Source organism: Urocitellus parryii, chromosome 7, assembly GCF_045843805.1.
Source record: "Urocitellus parryii isolate mUroPar1 chromosome 7, mUroPar1.hap1, whole genome shotgun sequence".
Taxonomy (NCBI): Eukaryota; Metazoa; Chordata; class Mammalia; order Rodentia; family Sciuridae; genus Urocitellus; species Urocitellus parryii.
This window is the reverse complement of record NC_135537.1, coordinates 39,377,872-39,397,738: the sequence shown is the minus strand read 5'-3', so window position 1 is coordinate 39,397,738 and position 19,867 is coordinate 39,377,872. Positions and strand designations below refer to the sequence as shown.

General features: G+C 50.1%; 1 protein-coding gene across 1 annotated transcript; it reads right to left on the bottom strand.

Moving 5' to 3' along the window:
* Window positions 1-1,862: 1,862 nt before the first annotated feature.
* Gdf6 (growth differentiation factor 6) lies at window positions 1,863-17,947 on the bottom strand. The gene is made up of 2 exons (XM_026381172.2): window positions 17,527-17,947; window positions 1,863-2,824 (listed from the first exon to the last, which is right to left on the bottom strand). Exons 1-2 carry the CDS (start codon window positions 17,945-17,947, stop codon window positions 1,863-1,865), a joined length of 1,383 nt encoding a protein of 460 aa, XP_026236957.2.
* Between the last annotated feature and the right edge of the window lie 1,920 nt (window positions 17,948-19,867).

The following is a 19,867-nucleotide window of genomic DNA, read 5'->3' as shown; positions in this document are numbered from 1 at the left end:
CCATTTCCTCTTTGCACTTTCAGTCACCTTAAATAAACAAATATATACAACCTTATCAGAACAACAGTGCATCCAAAGCAAATGTGCATTTTAAATTATTTCTCCTGGCCAAGTCCTTTTTTTATTTTCTTAGCATTTTATATTAGCATTTATTATCATTCTCACCCATTCTTGGACAGTTTGTAGTTCTCTGAACCAAATAAGCATCAGGTTTAAATGGGGAGAGAGCAAACCACTTAGGATAACCCAAAACATTCTTTAATAGTTGGTACAAGTTCCCCCATTTAAACCATTTCATGGTCAAAGATGAGGAGCTCACTCTTCAAAGGGCCTTCTCAGGGGCAGTATTTGAAAAAAAGTACTGGGCAGGCTGGGGAAAAGTTCACGGATTTGACTACCTGGGAATGGGTATTTCAGTTTCTCTGTGTGCTCTCTCCTGCTTCCTTCCGGAAGATGAATTCCACCCCTGCCTCCCTCCTTTACAGCCTGTTCCCCAATCTCCCACCCCAAGCTCAATGTAACACTTGGCTCTTTTCACAGTTTCTCATTACTAAGTTTTAAAAACATTGCCTAACTGGTAATTACAATCTAAAACAATTCTTTTGGGGGAGCCCTGGGCGATTGCTGGCTGGTAATCTTTCAGGAATGTCAGAGAGAGGGGAGGGAACATAGATGTTAAGAAACTTCAGAGACAGGGGTCTCGTCCCCTTTCATCCTTTCCTTCCCTGCTCCAGGCCTGGCCCTTTATCCCATCCTCCTGTGGGGCCAACCATCTCCCCTCCCCATGTAGCCCTTGTACTTCTTGGGTTCTTTCCCCCTCCTCTGTGCTTCTTACATTAATAATACAGTTCTCCACCCCTACCTACTTTTTTTTTTTTTTAATTAGGAAATCACCTTCCCCTTAGAAGGAAATGTTTGAATTTTGGTAAATTCTGTTTTAAAGAAATCAATTAGAAACAGACATCACCAAGAGCTTTTGGGTGGGCTACCTCCAGCCTGGGCTAATGGACCTTGGTGTCAGCCCTGTCAGAGGAAGGCCTTGTGGTTTCTCATTATCCTTCAGGGGGTTCCATATGGACTAATTCTTGTCATTCCATCCATACCAGCTCCCTTTCCCCCCCACCAGAAAAAGCAACAGTAAAGACATCCAGTGACCTGAGCCCTCAGGAGTGAGATGGAGGTACCCAATGCCCAGTGCTGGAAGAGGCCAGGGCAGAACTGGTAAATTCATGGGAATATACAAGGGAGTGAAGAAGTCGCTTGGGTCAACCACTCTCAAAGCTCCACTCAAGGCAGAACCCTTTCTGACTTTCCTATTCCATTTGCCAATTCCCTAAGACCTTCTGTTTGGGAGGTCACAAGGCATGGGCTGTGACATGGCTGGAAAGACCCCCACCTTCTTTACAAAAGTAGAAACAACCAAACCAAGATATGTTCAAAGGTGGGTGATTCTTCCTTCCAGTTTCCCTTTTTAAACTATTATTCTTTTCAATCCATGGAGCAATTGAGAAATGGGTATGCATCTCCCCTCCCCCTACCTCCTATCAAAACCTGGGAGACACACAAGGAAATCCAAAGCCACAATAATAAAGAGAAACAACAATAACACAAATAAACTCCTTGGCTTGTTTTTCCAGGGTGGCCAGGCAAGGTGTGAAAATCCATATCTCCCTCTGGGCTGGCAGGTGGAAGTTTCTGGGAAAGCTGTGCTCCCTCCCTCCTCTCTTGCACCCGCTCTCGCTCTCGCGTCCAGGCTGTCCCCCACCCCACCCAGCAGCCTCCTCCAAGGCCAGCTTCCTCCTCCTGCTCTCTGCAGTCAGGCCTCCCCTGCGTCCCGGGCCAAGGCGGCAGGAAAGGCACCGCTACCTGCAGCCGCACGACTCCACTACCATGTCCTCATACTGCTTGTAGACCACATTATTGCCCGCGTCGATGTACAGAATGCTGATGGGAGTCAATTTGGTGGGCACGCAGCAGCTGGGTGGGGTGGAGCCGGGATCCATGGAGTTCATCAGAGTCTGGATGATGGCATGGTTGGTGGGCTCCAGGTGCGAGCGCAGCGGGAAGTCGCACACGCCCTCGCAATGATAAGCCTCGTACTCTAGGGGCGCGATAATCCAGTCGTCCCAGCCCAGCTCCTTGAAATTCACGTGCAAGGGCTTCTTACTGCAGCGTAGCCTCGACTTCTTGCCGTGCCGTTTGCCGTGACGACTGGCGAAGGCTGTGCGCCGCCGCCGCCGACCGGGCGAGGGCAGCCAAGGCCCGGCGTCCGGGGCGCCCGACGGCGGTGGCCACGAGCCCTCGGCGCCCGCGCCGGGACCCGCAGCCTCAGCGGAGCCCAGCTGTTCGCGCATCTCAGCAAACAGGTTCTTGCGCTGGGATCTGGTGAACACCACGAGCAGGGCGCGCTCCTGTGGGGACCGCACCCTCCGGCCGAAGCCCAGACTCCGCAGGTCCGGGGGCGGCGGTTGCTGGGGTCCCCGAGGGCGCGCCTCCACCTCCCCGAAGTCTGGCTCGCCCCACGCGGCCCGCAGCTCCAAGCACAGCTGCTTCCAAGGCTGGTGGCGCAGGCCCTGCCACACGTCGAAGACCTCCCAGCCGGCCGGGGGCGCCCCCTGCGGGTCTAGGGTCCTCGAGTCCAACAGCAGGGGCGACCGGCAAGGGAAGAGCTGCACGTGGAGTGGCCCTGAGGGAGGCCCCCAGGGCGCTGCGGGCGCCTGGCGATAGAGCCGCAGCTCTGCGCCCACCAGCTCTTCTTTGTCTGAGAGCGTGGACACATCAAACAAATACTTCTGTCTCCGGAGAGGAGTGTGCGAGAGATCGTCTGCGAGATAAAAAATAATTACAGTCAGTTTCACTTAAGGGGGAGATCAGCCCGGTGCTCCCTGGCCGTCCCCAGGAGGAAGAGGGCGGGGAGAGGGCAGTCCAGCTAAACTGACCCGGGCGGCTCCCCGGTTTCCCGCCCCAACCGGGAAGGGGACACACCAGGACATGCCCCCTCCTCCTAGTCAGCTTTGGGCTCCCAGGGCAGAAGTCGGTGGCTGCTGGCAATCTGGCTGAGGCAGCGGCCTCCCAGGTTTTCTCCCCAAGAGGCTGCGTAACCACTAATGTGCCCTTTGTGGTCGCAAGTCTGGGCTGTGCTTCCTCCCCAGTCCTCCTCTCCCACCGCTGTTCTCCTTGTCATTCATATCTCAAATGTCACCTCCTCCTAGAAGCCATCCCAGACCACCTTAATCTAAAGTAGTTTCTTTTGGTCACTATCCCAGGGCTTGGTTTATTACCTTACGTTTAGCATTATGTAAAATTACCCAGTTTATATTTATTTCTTTACTGGTCTGTCTTTCCCAATACCCCTCCTCATTCGGCCAGGCCAAAGGAGTTGCAACCCTCACTTGCATCTTGCTCCACACATCACCTAGACCCCTGGATGACCTAGAGTACACGCTGGTCAGTAGTGTGAAACTTTACAGGGAAAGGTTCTCAAACTGGTTGCTCAATTAGAATCTTCTGGAGAATTTTAAAAGTACCAGTGCTCCACCTTGCTCCAGCTAATTGAACCCCTTATCTAAGGATAGGTCCTGGGAGTGTGGTTCTTGAATGTTTGTTGACAGCTTTTCTTTTTAATTTCCAAGGTGATTTAAAGATGCAGTCCTAACTGCAGACACCCCCCCCCCCCGCAAGTTCAGGGTCACATTGCTGCCATCGGGCAGTTTTGCTGAGGTATTTAGGCCCAAAACATTGCAGACAGAAGGAAGAGCTGCTATGTGATTTCCTTTCTTCTCTTTCTTTCATTTCTTTCTTCCTTCCTTACCAACAAATAAAAGTAGTGAGGCTTTCAAAAATATGGCTGGGGTGGGAGGGATTAAACCAACATGCACACCAGACATTCATTGAGAAGTACCTGCAATCAATGAGAAATAGATATACATGGAAGAAGAAAACCTTAACCATGTACAATTACACACACACACACACACACACACACACACACATCCACACAGAGTGATATCCCCCCCCCCTTCCTTTCCTTACACCCAATATAAACCTTCCTTGGTTTGCAGCTAGACCTGAAGACAATTTGTTGTTGTTGTTACAAGTGAGAAAAAGAAATTTGGGACATATAGAGGGCAGCAGGCTTTAAAAATCCAAGGCAAATTCTTCTGAACCAAGACAAAATTGGACTCCTTTTTGACACATTTGTGCATGAAGCCAACCCACTTCAATGTGCAAAGCGGAAAGCTAACCAGATTTTCCTGGGCTGCCTTCCCATAAAATATTTACAACCCAGCAAATACAAAAATCCCCAAAGCCCCTAGCTTTCCCCAGAAGCTAGTAAAGTTTGGGTCGATTTCAATAGTAAAAGTGTCACTGGGTCCTGATCCGACCCTCACTGCCTGTCCAGATGTAGCCCAGGGCCATGGGCTCTGGAGCCTCAGCCACACCCAGTCAGCACTCTGGGCTGACTGCAGGACCCGATGCCCCTCTCTAACACACATGCCCTGACCTGAGACAGAGCTGCGGGAAGGGTAAGAGAGGTGAAAAGGGAAAAGCTGCTAGAGGCAGTTGATTTATGGAAGCCAAGACCTTCAAACCAGCCAGGGTCACATTAACATCAGGGGGAATTCAGCATACTTTCTTCTTAAGAGAAACCTGTGACTGACTATGCTTAGCCATTGCCCAGATTTCTGGACCTATTGCCATAGACTTCACTTCCATACCTCCCCCCTAAACCCACCAGTGAGGGCTGTGATGACAGGGACAACCCTCAGGCATTTGCTATACAAGTTAAATGTTGTGAGACTGGCATGATTCTAATTGTTACTTTATTAACTTCAGTTTTATAAGGTATTATGTTGTATAAGGTATTTGTATGGTTCTCATACTACAGATGGGAAAACCAAGTCTTTAAGAAATTAATTATCCAAAGTCAGGATATGGTGATGCTGAGATCCATTTTTCAGTCTATTTAGTTCCAGAGTTGGAATTTTTAGTCCCTAAGCCCCAGTGCCTCATCACTGTAGTCCAGGTATTGGAATCTAGAGGCAGCCAATAGTGGCCAGAGTTTTAGGGAAGGAGAACACAATCCAAACGATATTTGCATTACATGATAGGAACAAAACCTGACCTCCCTTAGGAAGTCATTTCCATCTCTGTTTACGAAACTCTTGAAATAGTCTGTCACTAACTGGAGAGCATTAGTCAGAGATAATTTCTCTCCTGTGCAACATGGACAGATCAGCTTGCTTTTATTATCATTTTTTTTAAGTGTGGGCTGATAAATGGTTAGTGCGTGGTCGAATCAAAACTGAGGCAAGCATCTGTAGCAAAAGGCACTTACTGATTCTACAACCTTGGGATTTCTAATAATCTTTCTAGCAAGACCAGCCCACATTTACCCTTTCAAAGACACGGAGAGGAATGCAAATGGAGCCTTCCACTTCCATCCTGTTCCTGTCTCTTCCCCTTCCAGTAGCATCCCACACTTCCAGGGACCTCACCTACATGCATGTGGACCCTTAGCCCACAGATCTCTGCATCCCAGCTCAACAGACACACATACACAACAGTCGTATGGTTCTCTCTTGGGAGGATAGACCTGCTAAAGAAGCCCTCCAGGTATTGAAAGTGGTTTCAGGGATATTTGTGCAAGCATTTTGTGGCCCAAGTATCTAGAGATTGGTCTAGAATATTGGCTTTCAAAGCTGCTAATCCTGCAATGGTCCCTACATCTACAACACAATCACAGAGAAACATTAGAAATGCTAATTATCTCAGGCCCCAGAGGTTTGAGGTGCATTTCTAATGAGCCCCAAGGTGGTGCTGATTCTGCAGGTCCAGGGAATGTCTCCTAGGAGGGTATGTAGGAGGGTATGTCTCCTAGGCTTCTTAGATTCCCTGCTCTATAGGACACCACATAGGGAGGGGTATCATTGAAGGAAGGGAAAAAAACAAGGTCCTCTAAAGCACAGAGCCAAAAGCAGGGTCTTAAGCTGGTATCACCAGACCTAGTCACTATCTCTCTCAGCTCTTTCCTGGACCCCACAGCCACCTTCATATTTTTAAAATCCTTTCAACCATATCATCTCTCACTAGGTCTCTAGAACCTCTAACCCCTAAACAGAGGGTCCCTGAAGGTGGCTGCTCTACACAGATCCCCTACAGACCACATTCCCCACCTGCCTGAACCTGCTCTGGAGCCATGCATCACAGAAATAGTCCAGAGGAGGCCTTGCCCTGGGGAGTGTATGTATCACCATGCTCTGTAACCTGTAGACACTTTACCTGCAGACCCAGCTTCACAAGGCTGGCCCAGGTACCATGGGTCACCTGTGTGCAGGAACCTGGCCCTTCCCACTGCCTTGCAAAAACTACCTCTCCCACTAAGTCCTATGTAAATGAAGAGTAATGTCATAAAATGACTCCCTTCCCTTAACTAGACTGCACTTTCCTTTTCAAACTCTGTGGCACTTACATCCTGGAAATGAATCCTAAGCTTTAGGCCTTTAAATTGAAAATGATCAATAATACATCCTGGGAGTTTTGTATTTTGCTTTTAATTCGAATTGTTACAACAAAGCTCATACCCTCAGTTAACTCAGTGTTTGTTGAGTATTAGACATAGTGACCTTTCAAGTTATAGTTGCTGGATTTATTTATCCTCTCTCCCTGGGAGGTGAGTAGAGACAGAAGGAAGAGAGAAAGAAAAGAAGGAAGAAACAAATCACTGGCATATTTGAATAAAATCCTTCATAACATGGAAAGCAAGTTAGTAAAAGGCTAAGAGCTCCTCACAGATACAGTTCTGGTGTGCATTTAATTTAAAAAATAATAATAATTAAATAAACAAAATAGGAGAGAGAGTTTGTTCAAAGGGTACAATGTTTCCAATAGGCAAAATGAATGTAAGTTAAAAATACAAAATTTGGCAGGGCATGGTGGCACAGGTTGTAATCCCAGTAACTCTGGGAGGCTGAGACAGGACGATCATAGCAAGTTCAAGGCCAGCCTCAGCAGGTCTTAGCCCTAAACAACTTACAGAGACCCTGTCCCAAAATAAAAATAAATAAAAGGGTGGGGATGTAGTTCAGTGGTAAATCTCCCCTGAGTTCAATCCCCAGTACCAAAAAAAGGGGGGGGGGGTTACAAAGGATTAAAGAAGAAAACATGTGAGGGAACAAAAAAGGAACTAATTACCTACAAGGTAGATATCAATGTGCCCATGTTAACTGAAGAAATTGGCTTAGAAAGTTTAGAGCACCTGTCCATGGTCACAGCATGTGGCTGGAGGAAGCTAGAGAAGCAAACATCAGAGTAGAAAGGAAGATGCCTATGGTGCCACCACCAGATTCCCAGAAACCCAGCCCCAGGGCAGCCCGAAGGAGACTGCACAGCACTGCTGAGGTGGCCCCGCCCAGGTGCCTACTGTAGAAGACTGCTCCCTGAGCCAGTCAGTAGTGGGTTTCCAAAAACCTGAAACTTCCTTTGGTTGGAGACTTGGGGACACAAGGGCAGGCACTGCATTTCCCCCAAGACATCACTGGGATATGTACGCAGCTACTGACCAGATGGCTGGACAGACCCAGCAGACCTAATCAGCCACACAGTCACACCTCCTACGCACATACCCTGAGGCATAGACCCTGTGACTAGGCAACAGCTCAGCCTGAGAAAGCCCAGAACACTCTGGGCTTTCCCACCCGACACACCTAAACTGGGATGGGGGGTTGAGAATAATCACTCATCTTTGCAAAGGAAACCTCAGAGGTCTTAGCTGCTAAGCCTTTCCCCACTCCCTCATTTTAGAGACAGCAGCATCACTGAGCATCATAATAGATACGTACTGGGAGCTTTTTAGGGCATTTTTTACTGAGTCCTTCTTGCAAGCATCAGAAATAGTTCTTGTTTTTAATATATATATATATATATATATATATATATATATATATATAATATTTTTAATATATATATATATATCGTCATATTTATTTATATGCAATGCTAACAATCAAACCCAGAGCCTTACACATACTAGGCAAGCACTCTACCACTGAGATACAACCCCAGCCCCTAGAGATCAATCTTACCGTTATACTCATTTGTAGATGAGGAAACTGAAGCTCTTAGAGGTATCTCAACTCACCCATTGTCTCCCAACTAGTAAGGGACAGTTAGGGGAAGTGCTGAGGTTCCCAGTTTCAAACCTGGAACCCCAGTCCTGAGGTCACATCTTTTTACATGGGTCCTGATTGGGCAGTAGAACAGAAGAAAGGGGAAACAGGATGTGTTCATCCTAGATGTAATCAACACTGGGTGGGCTGGGTTTCCCTAGCCTCCTCCCTTTTCTTTAGCAGAAGGAAGACTTTCAAACTCAGAATTCACGGCCAGGTTTGGAGTCATTTCTCCCCTAGGTATCTCAACTTCAGCACTGCCCTGAGATATTATCAGGTTGGAAAACAAGCCAATGTATGAGATGAGTGAAAATGAACCACCAGTCCCTACCCCTGGAAAGTCAAGACCTCTCATAGTACTCGGTGCTTCAACTATTTACTGTACACCTGGGATACCATTATTTCCTAGGTATCCCATGAGGATGGACATAGTCCTGAGTCAGGCCCTATTAGGATCTCAGCCTTGTGAAATAATGGCCATTTCCTAAGCATCCTCACCAAATTGGAGAATTTGGGAGCAATCCATACAGTTCACCCTTTCCAGAGTGTTCTTGCTTGACCCCAGTACTAGCCTACTAATTGTAATAGCAAATACCCATATAGCACTATGTGCTGGGCATGATCTAAATTCTTTTAATCTTCAAAATCACCTATAATCTGGCCATGGCACACAGAATATACCAACTGAAATTTCATGCCATACACCATAAAATTGTACAATTGTTGTGTCAATTAAAGTAAAAAAATATTTTTCAAAAACTTGCCTCTGAAAAAAAGTATTACTATAAACAAAAACATAGGAATCTAAAGAGTAAACTAGCCCAAGATAGTAAGTGGTAGAGCTGCCAGCTTAGCTCCAGTATCTGCCTCTGCTCTCCGTGTCCCAGCCCTTGATGTCTGTGCCTCAGTGTTTTAGCTCTTACATACTTCCCATGCCTGGAAGGAGGAAGGGCTTCTCCCCTGGTCTGCAGAATCACTCATTTCCTAATCAGCAGAACTGAAGAAATTTCACAATAAGACTTTCGAAAAAGAACTTACAAGGAAAGAATTTTCTCATTTACAAAATGGTAATTATAATTACAGCTCACTGGGCCACTGGGCAGGGCAAAGGAGATAAGTGTGAGTAATTTCTGGAGAAGTTATACACGTGTTAGTTACTACTGACACAATGTGAAATGAGCATAGGAATTGACTAAGTGACAAAAATTTCAATCCTGATCTGTGACCTAGTGACTTGGTGACATTGGTTAGACTAGGTTACATAATCTATCCCAGACTCATATGTCTCCTCTGTAAAGTGGGAGAACTACTGCTCCCTTGCAGGATCATTGCAAAGGTCAGAGTCAAGGCACCCAGGGGTCACAGTTCATGGAACACCCCCAGAAATGCAGCCAAAATTACTATAACCACCCAACATCGTGGTAGGAAGAGGTGGAGCTGTCCTTTTCTTGGTCTCCTTTAGGAGATGTGATTCAGTTTTTTCCACAAGATATCCAGAAGTGAATGGATGAAAGGCACTGCTGGGCATCATGGACAAAGAAAGCAGCAGGTGCTTCCTGTTCCTGCTCTTCCTGCTCAGAGGAGGTCCAGTGAAGGTCAAGGCTCATCTGGACTGCAGCCTTGCTCCTATTATACTGATTCTTCTCAATCCTGTCATGACATTTCTGACACTGCTGTCCCTTGCACAATGCCAGGTGACCAAGGACCTCTATCCTATCCATCAAGGATTGGGTCTTTCTGCAAGTTTTCTCCTGGGATGTGGGGAACAAGGCCAGCCCATGTACTAACTCATAAGACTAGAGGGCAGGGGCAGGGGCAGCCCCGGGTGGCCCCGGACTTCCTCTCTCTTCTCTTGGCAACTTTTCTGGTGCCTGGTCTACAGTCTTTCCTGGGTAGGGAAAGGATGTTCATCATCCTCACTTGACAAAGGCCACTGACATGTTGGGGCAGCACGTGTAGAAATGAATGACCCTTTGGCTGCAGCACACTGTGGTGAGATTGGAACCTGCTAGGGAGATTGTCTTGGTGGGTCTGTACTCCTTCACTGCCACACACTCACTGGCCCAGCTTTTCTCCAGGTCTCTGGCTTTCTCGGTTCCTTCCCCAAATACTTGGCCTGCATTCCATTCCTCAGCTTCTTCTCTTTCCAAAGACCAGAAAGGCTCAAGGCGTGTCCTCTTCCACTGAATTTCTGCTTTTCCCATCCTCTAGCCCTGGCCTGGTAGATCTGCACCCTACACACCATGAGCCTGGGCTTTGTAGACCCCGTGGGCTAAGCGGTTCTGGTAGTCTGGGTCCCATGGAGAAATTCCATCAAGGTAGGATCATCATGAGGCAAACATGTGAAACTTGGGTGGAAAAAAGGGAAAGAGCACCTTGGCTCCCAAACAAAAGAAAACACAACTGCACGCGTTCGCTGCGGAGCCCTAGCAAGCTTTTCAAGGAGGCAACTCCAACCCCACTGGCACTGATTTTTGGCGGACGTCAAGGGCCAGGGACAGACCTTTTCCCTGTGCACAGAATACAACCAGCAGAAGTCACCTTTTGTCGCTAGTTGTATGAACTTTGCCGGTGAAAATTTTCTAGGCTCTCGTTCTCTTGGTGGGCGGTGACGGAAGAACCAGAGAAGAAGAGCCAAGATCGAAGACACTGCCCCAGGCATCTGTCGTCTCATCGCGGTCAAACCCTGGGCTCCTGACTATTGCGGCTCAAATATTCGTTTGATAACACAGCAAATCAAAACCAATCAGAAGCTCGCCCCCAACCCTCCCTCACACCTTGCTGCCTCATGCAAGCAGCCTGCTCTGTCCAGGAGTTTCCGCAGGTCGCCGCCCCTGGATAAGGTGCTGGGCCCGACCAAGGTGATTTGCTAGGGTGAACTTCCTTGAAGGGTCCACAGGTAGCCAAGGGGAGCAACACGGGCACTGTAAGAACGGCTCTGGGGGCGGAGGTTTTCTCAGTCCAATAGCCGCCTTCGGAGCTGGAACACGACCCGGTCGCTTGGTTTGCAGGCTCCAGATGAAAAGTAAAAGATGCCCTCCCCAACCAGCACTGAGGTTGCAGGTAGAGGGAGGGGTTCACACTGGCATGCAGTCGTGGGCAGACTGTTGGGCTTTCAGCGCTTTGTGGTTCTGCGCAGGAGAAACTGCAGTGATGTGTTCTTTAAGGTGCTGAACTGGGTCCAGACTCAGAAGAAAGGAATCGTGGCAAGCCCGCGTGAGAGGTGGATCTTGGTCTGACTTCCGAAACAACGAAACAAAGTAGCAAAACGAGATTCTTGCTGTTAACTGAAGGCGGTAGCCTCGAATTTTTTTTCAATTTCTCTCCCGAAGGAGCTTCCAAGCCGAAGTCGGGAAGGGGCTCTTTGCCTGGAAGCCAGGTTTGCAACGCAGGCGCACCGATTTCCCTAGTCTCCTATGCTATTTAGGGATGACCCCACCCCACCCCATCCCGAAGCCAACCCTCTGCTCTTCTGCTCAAACTCAGCACCAACTTGTGCCAGAGGCCAGCCCCTCTCGTCACTTGCACGCCCATTATCTGGTCCTTAAACCAGGCCCCGCCCCCAGGCTCCCGGGCCACTGGCTGAGCAGCGCGCGCTCCTCCAGAAATGGTCGCGGCCCGCAAGCGGCTGGTCTGCTCCAAGATCCTGCAGCTCTTCACTCCAAATGTACCTATCCGTCGGCCTCCAGCAGTGCGTGCCAATAGACAGTCCTAGAAGATAGAGGACGGCAACCTTGGCAGCGTTCGACCCACAAGGACCTGCTTAATTCCAATGAACAGGAGATACTATTTAACAGACTTTAAGCTTAAAAATAAACAGGACGTGGGGAGAGAGTGGGAGAATGCCACGCAGTGGGTGAGATGGATACACATCCCAGCTTCCCACACCCCAAGGGTTCGGTTCAACTCTGTCCTCTCATCTAAAGAAATCATTGTTGGATCCAGATTACTCAATACTCGAAGGATTATCGAACTAATTAATGCCTTTCACTTTAACTGAAAGCCACCAGGAGTTATTGTTGATTTGCCCTGGGTAGTTCGAAGCATTCAGCAGTCCTGGCAGGAAGCAAAAGTTCGGCTTCTACCCTATTTCTAACATACTCCCTGCCCCCAACCTCTCCATTCCGTTCCCTCCCCACCACCTCCCCTAGGAAGATGCACCACCATTGGTGAGGTATGCTGGTATCCCCAGGACTCCTGCTAGGAAAACCAGGAGTTTTTTTATATACGTGGGCCTCCATCAATGCAGCACCCCGCATTCCCAGAGGATCCAGGCGGCATGCGTCCTCGGTGATCAGAAAGGAGAGTTTTCATGTCCCGAATCTGTTGGGTGGGGGCGAGGGGGGGTAGTTGTCACAAGGCCTGCCGTAGGATGTGGCTTGGGTGGATTTTAATTATTTTCTCTCAATGTACAGAAATGTTGATTCCCCTCCCCCACCAGCAACTCCACTGCACAAACTCCCAGAGGCCTGACAGCCTCCACAGTTGAGGAAAACACACAATGTCCTCCTCAGATTAGCCTCTCTGGCTCACCAAGAATGCCGGTGCAACCTGCCTTCTCCCTGCAGAAGACACTAGGTGTTTTTAGCTTCTTGATTGTCCTTGTAAGGAGTCTCTTATGGCCTTATGGATGGGGATGACAATAACTGATACAAATAAGGCCATGGGCAAGGAATTGGTGTGTGGCCTTTAAGGTAGAATCATTCTATCTAGAAGAACAGAACAAACTTCTAGTTTAAGGCTTCCTCCCCCTTCCTCCTAGGGCTTTCCCCAGAACCCTGTGGTTCACCGGCGGGAGGAGCATCTTGAACCTGGACTTCCTTACAGACTCCCCACTGGTGATCCTGCCCGCGCGCTCTCACACGCACACACTTGAACACTTAGCAAGACTTTCCCAAGGTTGTTCCCTCTTTCCGGGGAAATAAAGCCTAGATTGGAACCTTCTGCCGGCTTCCTCACTTAGCCGTCTGGTCTGAATTAGTGTTTTTATAAGGGACTCAAACAAATCGAATACAAGGTCACCAAATAATTAACAGTTGCGAATTCCCTCCGTCCCCATTAAAATACTTCCTTGCTTATATTTCATTTTCCGTTTGCCAACGACAACAGGGTTCCGACAAAAGCTCTTCGGCGTTGATTACACCATTCTGCGGCCCAGGTCCACCCAGAAACCCGCTGTTTTGCATAAACATGATGTACTAGACGAACTTCAGTCGTGGAGGGAACTATGTGTCTTTGAATGTCCTCGGGGCAGAAGGCCTATCCTCAGCATTGTCCTACCCTACCCCCTGATAATCACGATCCACAGGGTAACTGGAAAAGTCAACATGCAATTAGCAGCAGAATCTCCGGAGAGTCGTTTCTAGGTGTCAATTTCCTCAAGGATGTTCCGACTTCGTTTTGGTTTTTATCTATTCCTCACTGGCTCCTTTTTAAGACCATTGTTGTAAAAACAATAACAAAAATTTAAATTAAAGAGTATTCTCATTTCAAAGCCATCTGGAAATCTAACTCAGCAATACTTTTTATATTCATTTTGTTTCCTTCATCCTTGAGAGTTTTTTTTTTCTTATATGGTGCTTATATAAGCTTGCAATTCTAAGTCAGTCTCTCTCTCTCTCTCTCTCTCTCTCTCTCTCTCTCTCTCTCTCTCCATCCCTCAGCCCAGTTGAATTCTTTCATAGAAGTTCTAATTGTCTGTTTTTCCCAGGCCTCAGGATTGGGAGCCTGGGGCTCCAGTACTAATGTCGTTTTTAATGAGTGATTTCATGAGCTAACTGTAATTTTGCTATATCCAATTGATCCATTCTGATCCTTTGCCTGCACTGATACACATACAGGCACATGCTTTCTCATCTTTATGAATCCAAACTCACGTTTAAAGCACAATAAAGGCATTTTAAAAAGATCAGGGGTCTAATGAGTTTTGTGCCTCTGTTAAAATAAATATAAGAAGAAGCCAGGTACAACACAAATTCAGACCTTTAAATTTAATGTTGCATGAGAACTCCTAACTAGTTTTTTAAAGACTAGAGTGGAATATTAGGCCACAAAGAAAATCTCATTTTTTTAACTTCTTCTTGCCACCATCCTTAAAAAATCCTCTTTCCCCTTACCTAACCATATAGTGCCCTGTTTTGTATTCAGAGTTTAGTACCTTATATGAATTTTCTCCTCTCACTAGCTAGCTGAGTGACCTTGATCAACTTACTTAACATCTCTGCCTTAATTCACCTGTAAAACAGGGAAGTAACAGGTGAGAATTAAATGTAATAATTCATACAATAGATTTTAGCAGAGTACTTGCCCCACAGCAACAGTTCAGTAAATCTTGATCGTCATTATTATCCTTAGATGTTTAAAGAGCAAACCAAAAGGAAGAACTTTTTTTAAAAAAAAAAATCTTGCAATAAGGTCTCCTCGTGGAGGTTGAAAGAGGTAGCAGCAGGTGGAATAGTATAGTGACATCTCAGTTGAGCTAGAGCACTTTTCACTCATTGAGGACAGAGTTAATCTCTTCCATTCTCAACCTCAGGCTTCAGGTATAACTTAGGTTCCCAGGTTAGGAAGGCTTTTGACAAATACTGTGAGTCACTCATGCCTCTTAAACTGGCTTTGGGGCTCCTTCCCTTTCCTTTGCTCCTCCCCTTGGGGGACCCTTGCTCCTCAGAGCCAAGCCTGCCACACTCTTCAGCGATTTAAACATCCCTGGGGCAACACAACTGACCCAGTACTAGGCTGGCCCCTGCTCTTTCCTCCTTGCCCTGCCATCCTTAGGTTGGGGGAGGGGTGGTTGCAGGGTTTGGCGCGTTTAAGAACCCCCGCGTGAGACCGGCGGAAGTCCTCGCCAGGAGCCAGGGATGCGCGGCTAGCGGGTCCCTTCCATCACGGGAGACTAGACACCGTTTGATATGTTATGACATGCACCCTCAATTAGATCGCTGAGTTGAAACACTCCAATCAGGGGCCCGATGCTAAGCAAGCCCCGGAAGGTCCAGCCCGAGGTCACCGCCGGTGACACATCAAATCAAAATCAGTGAGAGGGAAAGTGAGGCTTTTCCTTTATCAAGCTAGGGCTGCAGCTAGCAATGTACCCCCTCCTCTGCGCTCCCCTCCCGCCCGCAGCTCCGCACTCCTTCGCGAGGCATGCGACAATCCGCACCGCCTTCCTAGACAACTAGCTGTGGTTCTTCAGGTTTTCTGGGAACTGGGGAGTGGAGGGGACTCAGTCTTTGAAGTTGCGGTTTCAGGAATCAGGCTGCATCTCCCACCCAGGGCAGACCTCTCGCAGCCCCAGCCCTTGATGGTTTTCTGGGGTTGAGGCTGGACGGACGTCTGGGGTTCTGTCCGACTGGCCTAGAGACCTTGGCTCGGGAACAGAAGCCCCCCCAACCCAGGCGCGAAACCAATCCTTTCCTCTACCTCCCGCGCCCGGTGGCTCACAGAGCGGTGCCCCAGGGTCTGGGATCGGGGAGGCTGCAGGGCAAGATTCGGTGAAGAGAGTTCGTATCTACCAGGGACACCTCTTCCCCCTTGCCTGAATTCAGAAGGTCTCCATAGGCAGGGTCCCTTGGTCTAATGCCAAACTCACAGGACACAGCCAGCCAGTCAGGGGTGCGTGCTTGGGGGGGAGGAGCAAAGATTCTTGCCACTTCCCGGGAAAAGAAAAAGAGCGCCCAACTGCCGGCCAGCCTAGGCCTCCAGGATTTCTTCCCTTAGGGAAGGCCTCTTTAGTTTTCTTTTAGCTTTCTTAGCCTCTCCTTTGGCAAGGTAGAAAAAGCGGAAAGTTAGAGGACTTGGAGGTAGGGTGGCAGGGGGATGCAGACAAGCAGTACACGGGCAGGGGACCTAGTTGCAGCACTAAGAAGAAGCCACGTGCCTTTGCAAAAGTGACTTTTGTAAACCTAAAATCATCATAAAATACATGGCGTTAATTTGCCGTCAGGACCTTTCAGCAGCTCATAATCCCGCTGACCTTGGGCTACAGCCGCGCACGCGGCGTGGGCAGGACCTCCGTGCGCAAGGAACGCAACTGCAAGGTAGAAGTTAAGGGCTCAAGACGCTGTAGAACCAGGACTGAGAGCCGTTAGCTCGCTTTGAAAAGCTTTAAGAACGCGCGAGCACTCAAGCAGCCATAGCTGAGGTAGTTGAGCAGGCTATTCTGCAGGAAGCCCAGGGCTCTCTGGGTTCCTGGGCAGTCCCACTTTCACCCACCTGGAAGCGGAACCCTTAGCGAAGTTAAGTCTGGGGAATGGATAGCTATAGCTGCCTAAATCTCTTCTCATTTCTTGCTTCTCCTTGCCCTTCTCTTTCCCCTTCCTTTCCTTTTCCTCCCTTCCTTTCTTGTCTCTTTAAGCATTATTGTCTCTCCTTGTTAGGAGCGGTGGAATTTCCCCCAGTTTGTGATGGGGGGTGGGCCACGAGGTTTCCTCGAAAGCACTGACACGCTGAGGACCTGCGATGGTGGCAAGAAGTGGGTTGCAAGAATTTTCTCAGGCTCCCACTTGTGCACCCGATTTGGCAGAGGCGAAGTGGGGCGGGGGCCCTAGATGCGCAGAGAGAGGAGCATAGAAGTGTACCCACGTGGATTAAATAGCAACAACTCTCTAAGCTTAGTGGATCCTGCCCCCAGCCCGCCCTTCCACTTGCTGCTACTACCTTTGCAGAAACCAGAGGCTCAGAGCCTCTGGGTGCTTGACCCTGGAGGGAGAAAAATGGTAGAAGCCTCTGGGCACGCGACTGGCTGAACACCAGCTGATGATTCCCACACTGGGACGCGCGGAAAACCCACGCTGCGCCTGCACCACGGCACAGCCGGACACAGCTAACTGACTGGCTCCCTCGACGGTTGGACTAGCTGGGGCCGGCTTTTCCCGGAGCGACTAGAGCTTTGAGCTTTCCATTGCTCACTCGTTCCCTGGGGCCCGCCTGGTCGGTCCCAGTAGTCCAGGCCTAGGGCTGCGCGTCCTACACAACCCGAGACTCGAGGTACAGAGTCCATCATTCCTCGCCCTGACCCTTCTCCATCCCTGGTTGTCTGCCTACCACTTCCCTTCCTTTATGCGTCCTCCACTAGCCACCAGATGAGCGGCCACCACGATGCTTTCTGCAAAAGACGGGGAAGGAAGGAAAGAAAGAAAGAAGGACGGAAGGGAATATTGTGAACTGGAGCAAAATCTGCAGCCGCATTCAGAAACTTACTCGGGCTTTAGAAAAACAATTTAGAAAAGAAAAGAAAGGGGGAGGTGTCCTGAGCGAGAAGGGAATTCACAAATGCAGCTTCCTGCCAGAGCTGGAGCCGCACTCTGGCTGCGGAGCTACAGCCGGAGAGGACTTGGGCGTCTTCTTTGCCACTTACCTAGTCCTCTGTCTACAAAGCTAGTGATCGTATTAGCCGACTTGGAAGACTGGAAAAAGCTGGCATTGATGCCCAGCTTCTCTGCAATGGAATAAGTCCTGTAGATTGACAGCATGTACTCATGGGGCACCACGCGCGGACCTCGGCCGGGCTGCTCCTGCGCCGGGGTCTGCTGAGACGATTGCCGCTGGGGCTCGTCCTGCGGCCGCGACTGGGGCTCCTGGAGCTCCTGGGGCGTCCGACCCGCGGCATTCTCTCGGGGCACCCGCGGCATCTTCCCTTCCTTGCGGCTCCTTATGCCCTTGGTGGAGTCCAACTCAGCGGAGGACGAGGAGGATATGGAAGCTTGCTGGAAACCGGGCAAATCCCACAGGAAACTGATGAGGAAAACGGCCCAGAGCAGGACCCTGGGAGTATCCATGGCGAGAAAGTGGCCGTGTTTCCCCAAGAGGCGGCGGCGACGGCGCTGGGCGCGAAGGGCACGGAGTGGCTGGACAGCGGCTGGGGCCCGGCTCCTCGGGCAGATTCCGAGTGCGAAGAGCCGGGTCCCAGGCACACAAACCCGGGCCTGCCACGCCCCCTCCCGCCCCTCGCCGGGAGGGGAGGGGAGACCGGGCAGTGCAGGGGAGGGGAGGGTGGGAGGAGAGGCCGGGTGGTGCGGGCAGGAGGTGTGGGGGAGAGGGGCCGCGGTGTGCCGGTGTAGCAGGAAGACGCAGCGCCCCCGCGGGACGCGTGCGGGATGGCCGGGAGGAGGTCGCAGAGCGGGTCCTAGGCAATGGCTTGGGGAGGGCGGGCCGCCGTCCCGCGGATGGGGAGTGTGGGCCTGCCCTCAGCCACAGTGTACCTCTAGCACTCTCTGAGGAGCGGTCGCCCCGCAGCGCCTCGCGGGCTCTAGGTCCTCGCCAGTCGCTGCACTGAGCGGCCCGGAACCAGGAAGGCGACAGAGGCGGCGGCGCCCCCGAGAGACAGCTGGGATCTGGCGGCCCTGCCGCTGGCTGCTGCGCTGGCTCCGGGCGGTGGTACCTTCTCTCCTCGGCCCCAACCGCCAGGCGGGTCCTTGGCTGCCCTCAGGGACCAGCCCAGAGCCTGAGAAGCCTCGCGGTGGGCCCGACGCAGGGCCCAGCACCGGACAGTCCCATTCTCTCCGTGGGGTACCGCTCTCCACAGACAGGCGACTATTCCCAACCCTCGAGGTCAGGCAAAGGCCACGAGTCTTTAGAGTTTGGATCGATGCTAAAAGCTGCTGCGCTCCCCTGCAGGCCCCAGCCTCTCCTGTCGCAGTCCCCAACTTCTCCTGACGCTGGCTTTAGCCGCTGCGTTTCTCCGTCGCCGGCTCCCGGGCTCCTGTTGCCTCCTGCGGCCTGCCCCCCACCTCAAGTGCAACCCCATTTTCCTTCTCTTCGGTCCTTCTGGTCTTCAAGACTTCCTCCTTCCCCAAGTTCCTTCTGCATTCCAATCTTTCTTTCCCCAGCCTGCTTTTCTTCTCGCACTGCCCTCCCATCTCTCTCTGCTTCCCACCCTCTGTCTTCCCGGCTTCCCCACTCCCCTTCCAGCGGACCCCTCCCTTTGCAGCTCTACCCCAATCTGTTTCTCTTCAGCCCAGCCTCGCCCCATCACGAGTTTCCTTTATCTGTCCCCAGATTCCCCGTGCCTGTCTTCCCCGCCCACTGCCTCGCTCCTTCCTGGGCCTGAACGCAGGAAGGCTGGCGGCGGAGTGCTGCTCCTCGCTCCCACAGTGCTCTGTGCCCTGGACTGCTATAGAAGTTTCCTTGCACGGTTATTGGGTACTCAAGCACAGATCATAATATGTTCCCCTTTAATCGTACCAATACTCTGAGATTGGCGTGACTATTTTCACTTTCCAGAATGAGAAAAATCAGACTGAAAGAGGTTAAGTGACTTTTCCAGGGTCACTCAGCCAGGAGGTATGCAGCCAAGGACAGAACCCTGGGCTTGGCCCCTCAGCTCAGTGTCTTCTCCCTCCAGCAATCATACCTACTCCAACATCACCATTTCATTTCTTGTTTTTTTTTCTTCTTGTTGTTCTTGTGGCATCTCAGGTAGTATCCTTCTCCCTCACACTGTTTTATTTATTTATTTTTTGAGGTATTTCCTCTCTCTACTCTCCTCCCTCTCACTTTCTTTCCCTTTCTATTTTTTGCTATTTCATCTCCTCTTTGTTCCTTACTAGAACTTTTTACCTGACAGCCTGCAGGGGGAGAGAGCTTTGCTTCTCTTCTGGTTCTACACTGTTAATTTCCTTAAAGTTTGGGCCATGTCTTCCATCCTGGATGGCCACTGTCCTCCCCAGGAAATGGCAAACACCCACAGAAGGCATGTG

What these genes read in the sequence shown, in the direction of transcription:
- Gdf6 (XM_026381172.2), bottom strand. Translation starts at nt 17,947, where the DNA reads ATGGATACTCCCAGGGTCCTGCTCTGGGCCGTTTTCCTCATCAGTTTC. An exon ending in CTTTGTAGACAGAGGACTAG is followed by an intron (nt 2,825 to 17,526) that starts GTAAGTGGCAAA and finishes TTTATCTCGCAG; the next exon opens with ACGATCTCTCGCACACTCCT.